The sequence below is a fragment of the Oncorhynchus nerka genome, linkage group LG26 (assembly GCF_034236695.1).
Source record: "Oncorhynchus nerka isolate Pitt River linkage group LG26, Oner_Uvic_2.0, whole genome shotgun sequence".
Classification (NCBI taxonomy): domain Eukaryota; kingdom Metazoa; phylum Chordata; class Actinopteri; order Salmoniformes; family Salmonidae; genus Oncorhynchus; species Oncorhynchus nerka.
Window position 1 is genome coordinate 8,370,626 of NC_088421.1, and position 4,792 is coordinate 8,375,417.

Sequence of the window (4,792 nt, forward strand, 5' to 3'; positions counted from 1 at the left end):
TTTCACCAGCTGATGATCGAGCTTGACACACACAGTCAAAAAAGAACCCCCACATCTCTATTCAAATGTACCTGCTAATCAAAGTTCAGTGTTTGAAATAGCCAAACATTGTAACTAATACAACTTTTGAACGTTTTTTTATTACAAATATAGTGGTCTGTATTAACACAATATTGTGATATACCTGCATGGTACTAATAATTGAAATAGCATCTATTGTATTCTATGTCGGCCTAATTATCATACACCTGGCTTATTATCAGAAGATTGTTTAGTGAACAGTCTTGCCGTGGGCTAATGGCATTGTACGTACATCCAGGTTGGCCGTCTACGCCTGTATATGACTTTTATTCCCAGTTGTATGTACTCTGTTTAGTCTTCACCTGCTATAGGGTCACGCATGGGGACAGCATTGTCATAGCTGTTGATGAGACCTTGATTAGGCCTGAACATGGACAAACAACACCGCTCGCTAAAGAATGCGTTTTTTTCTCATGAGTTTGCCTCTCCAAACCTTCAAGGGTGTGTTTCAGAGAATGTTTGTTTTGAGCCTTTACGGAGAGTGTGAGGCGGAGAGCGACTTGAGGACTGGAGAGTATGTTTACATGTTTAGATATTCCAGAGGCGTCCATAGGTAAAAAGGTCAGCGCGAGCCACCTGGAATGCACCGCAACATTCCCCACCCCATGCAGCGTGCAGGGCAACACTATTGGGCGTGTTGGGTTAGTTTCGTAAATTCCTCGGGGGTCAAACCAAGGGTAGACTTACTGTACGCAGTAATACCATTGAAATACTTTACCTGTATGTCACCTGTGTGATTTACTAGCTATCACATATTTTGGGACAAAACTCATTCAAAAGGAATCGACCATGGCAACAAATAGGCTATAGGCTACTCTATGCCCTGGTTCATGCTGCGTATTTGCATAGGCCTCATGGAATAAACTTTTTTAATGTTTACAATCAATATATTCATTAAGAAATATTATAAATGCACGTTAACTACCATAAATTATAATAAAACTAACAACACAATCTGCAATATCTTATTTTTATTTGAGGTAGACAGAGATGAACCAGCATTGATTGAGATCCTTTCCAAAACATGTAAAACAGACATGAACTAATACAACTCAGTCGTTCTGCACTTACAAATAATACAATTCACTCCTATTGCCTTGAAATAGAAATGTAGGCCTAACCGTAGAAAATAAAACTAACTTCAGAATACCCTGTTTTTCGCAAGACACTAGCCTATTATCAAAACGTTTGACTCCATCCTGGAAAAGTTACAGCCTATTAATCCAAAAAGGCCCAATTCAAAAGTTAATTGTCGAGTTGGTTTCACTCAGGCAGGTGTTAAAAGTTGCAATAAACTTTCCTTTTAGTTGTATGACATGATAAACGTTTTCTATCCTCTGGCCATTTAATAATATAAATACTCCCTCTAATCACCATTCGTCATGTTGGATAACGTCATCTTGCGTGAACCATTCCCTGTATAGGTTTAGTTCACGTCTGCTATTTAGACAATAACAATTGGCTATATAGACATGTGTTGACATTACTAGAGTGAATAGCATTGGGTAATCCACCCGCTCGTGTTTAAATGAGTAATTTCACTGTATATTTCAATTAAAGAACATCGCCAAATCACACACACAACTTCCCGTGTAAAGTAATAATTCTATAGTGCAAAGAGTCAGTAACACATGAACCCTTTCTACCTAACTTACTGACGGTAAAGTCGTTTCATGTCAAAACCTCTATACAAATAAGAAGAAATACTTTTTTTTTAACACTACAAAATAGAAATAAATTCAACAATACTATGTTTTGCCAAGAGGCTCCCTGTATAAACATTATTATAAGGCTCGCTTTGAGATTTGTAAACATGCAAAAGTGCATCACTCCAATATTCGTGGGTATAAAGATTTACGACCCTGTACATCCAAACAGATTTTGTGGGGTGGAAAGCAACGTCTAGTCTAGAAAGATGTTGCGCACATCATCCACAGTTGTGCCTTTGTCACCTCGTTTTTTCTCCCTCGAAGTGTGCGTTTCGAAGTTATTATTTGAGTTTAAATCATATACAAAACAAACTCCTCTTACAGACGTGTTGCATAACGGGTGGAATAGTCTATTCAAGCATGGATAGGAATGTTTTGACTTATTATCAATTCGTTCACTTGTTCTTCCCATTCGAGTTCATCACTTTGAAGTTCAGTGTCTGCAAGTTGCAGTTTATTTGGTCCATTAGGTCTCGGAACTGGGAGACGCGCCAGGAGATATGGAGCTGGAATGGTCCGAGTTGTCTTCCAGGTCCTTGGAGGAACCCGTGCTCGAGGCTGAGGCCAGGCCCTCTTTCTCGCGCTTCTTCTGTTTCATCCTGCGGTTCTGGAACCAGATTTTCACCTGCGTTTCGTTGAGCTCGAGGGTGGCGGCGATTTCCACGCGCCTGGCCCGCGTCAAGTACTTGCTGAAGTGGAATTCCTTTTCGAGCTCGGTCAGCTGCTTGGTTGTAAAGTTGGTGCGGATGGTGTTCTGGGGTCCCATTCCATAGTCAGCCACTTTAGCTGTGAAAAAAGAGAGAGAGAAAGAAAGGGGAGAAACGCATTATAATCTGGAATAGATTGTATGCCTAAAATATGGAAATTGTATGTGTAAAATATGAAAATTGTCCCATATTCGAAGTCATATTAATTTAAATTCACCAATCCGTCGTTAAATGTTTAAGCCCATAAAGAGAAAAAAAGGTGTGATTTGACACCAATACCGCATAAATCATTATTAATGATTAAATGATTTGGATAATGTCATACTAATGTCATACTAAAGGGTTTATCAATTACGCACCCAACCATTTCAAGCCCCAAACTGTTGACTACTGTATATAGGTAAGTTCACAGACTCAACCTCCTACTTCTTTTCCCATTACTCACTCCTGAAGAATGAAATAAAGCTGCCCCACGTTCGGGGAGACATAAACGTATTTGATACGTGTAATTCCATATTCCGACCGTAATATTTTACGATCTATGCCCACGGTAGCAGGCCTACTACGTGAGGTTAAAACGTGGGTCGGTGCACTCAATTCAGAAGGGCCAAGCATGGCGAGGAAGTAAAGGCTGGGGAATACAATGGAGGACAACTGAAACGAGAACTGGGACAAGTTAAAGATAACAGAGTTGGGTCACTTCCTAGGGCGTAAAAAAGCACGTCTGCTCGATGCATTAGTGCAAAGGCTGAGTAGACGGGGAGAAAATAACACATCAAGCAAATCTACCAGAGGCATGTCTGGTCAGAGATACCGCTATGACTCGGAATGGTGCTGAGAAATCCCCATATGTTGTGGATCAGAGATAGTGGAGTGAGGCAACACTATCCTCAGTCCTCAGTCATGTCCCTTATGGGGCTGGAGAGTGCATAGGCATTTGCATACCACATCCATTAGCCTACCTGAGCGGTGGGTCGACATGTTTGGGTCACCTGGTGGACCTAATGAACTTTGAATTACCTTATCTGACAAGAACGTTTCGATTTCGTGCATGGGTCAGATTTTTCTTTGGACTCTCCCATCTCACCTGTTTTAGGGGGGTTCCTCTTGACTTTCATCCAGTCGAAAGTCTTTCCTTGTGGTGTTTGCTCTGCGTCCTTCTCCCTCTCCTGAGAGGCCGAAATGTCAACATAGGTGCTCTGCAAATAACCCCGCTGGTGGTCCTGGCCCTCGCAGCCGTGGTGCTGGTACTGTGCCGCTGGGACAGCCCCCTGCGCCCCGCAGTATGCCCCGGCCAGGGAGCCGTAGTTGGGGCCTACATTGGAGGCGGAAAGGCCCGTTGATTGATAGTACATCCCGTCCTGCTCGTTGATAAAGTATTGTGGGTGTCCATAGTCCGGGTTTGCACACGCTTCCGTCCCATATCCCGCAGTCCCTGTACTGCCATATGGAAGGAGCATGTTGGCATGATGCGTCTGGGGCTGATGATGATGCGCGTAGCTACTGCTCTGGTGCTGATGTTGGGCCACCACTGCCTGGGCGCTGCCCGCCACGTAAAGCCGTCCATCGCCGTTATCACTTGTTGTGCCGGAGCCCGAGTGAAAAGGGGCCGGGAAGCCTTGGTCCAAGTGGTGGTATCCGGACTTGGGTGAGTAGGCGTTCGGTCCACGGCTACAAATTGAGTACTCTAAGAAAGAGTTCATTCTGGAATTCTCCATGCGCAAATTGATGACGGAGGATCAACCTGCGTTTCGGGGGATTCCTCCTACCCTGCAACCTCTCGGTATGTCATGTGGAAGAGAAAAAAAGAAGCTCTCACCTCACGGAGAAGTCACCCTGGGATTCCCTATAACACTTTTTTTTAACCTCAGCTGCTGGTCACGTGAGCCGTCACGGCGCCAATGGTGATGGGGACCTCCAGAAGTTTGTCAGCGCACCGCGATCATCGATCACGCGGCTGACATTTGCATGACAAAGCCACTTCAATCAAACCGGCCCATCAATCTGATAACAGCACGTATATGTCAAACCCCTCTGAAGAAACCTCTCCCGAACCGGCAGAGAATGAAATAAAGAAAGAGTTGGAAATTCGCTATCCCCCCATTTCGTTTCTCCCCTATTATTGGATTCCCTATACTTACTTTAAAAGTGTAGAAGTCCATTTGGTTAGGCCTATCAGAGGGTTGAGCTATGGTGAGAGGTGGATGCACTTTTCTCATTGCTACAACTAAACACATAACATCCACTGTATTCCATGGCCTGGTCCGCATTACACAACGAGGACTGCATAATGTC

General features: G+C 43.7%; 1 protein-coding gene across 1 annotated transcript; it reads right to left on the reverse strand.

Annotated features, from left to right (window-relative positions):
- Positions 1-1,094: 1,094 nt before the first annotated feature.
- Positions 1,095-4,229, reverse strand: LOC115109861 (homeobox protein Hox-B1-like). Its single transcript, XM_029635108.2, has 2 exons — positions 3,585-4,229; positions 1,095-2,576 (listed from the first exon to the last, which is right to left on the reverse strand). The coding sequence occupies exons 1-2, from the start codon at positions 4,213-4,215 to the stop codon at positions 2,257-2,259; spliced, it is 951 nt and encodes a 316-aa protein (XP_029490968.1). The 5' UTR covers positions 4,216-4,229; the 3' UTR covers positions 1,095-2,256.
- Between the last annotated feature and the right edge of the window lie 563 nt (positions 4,230-4,792).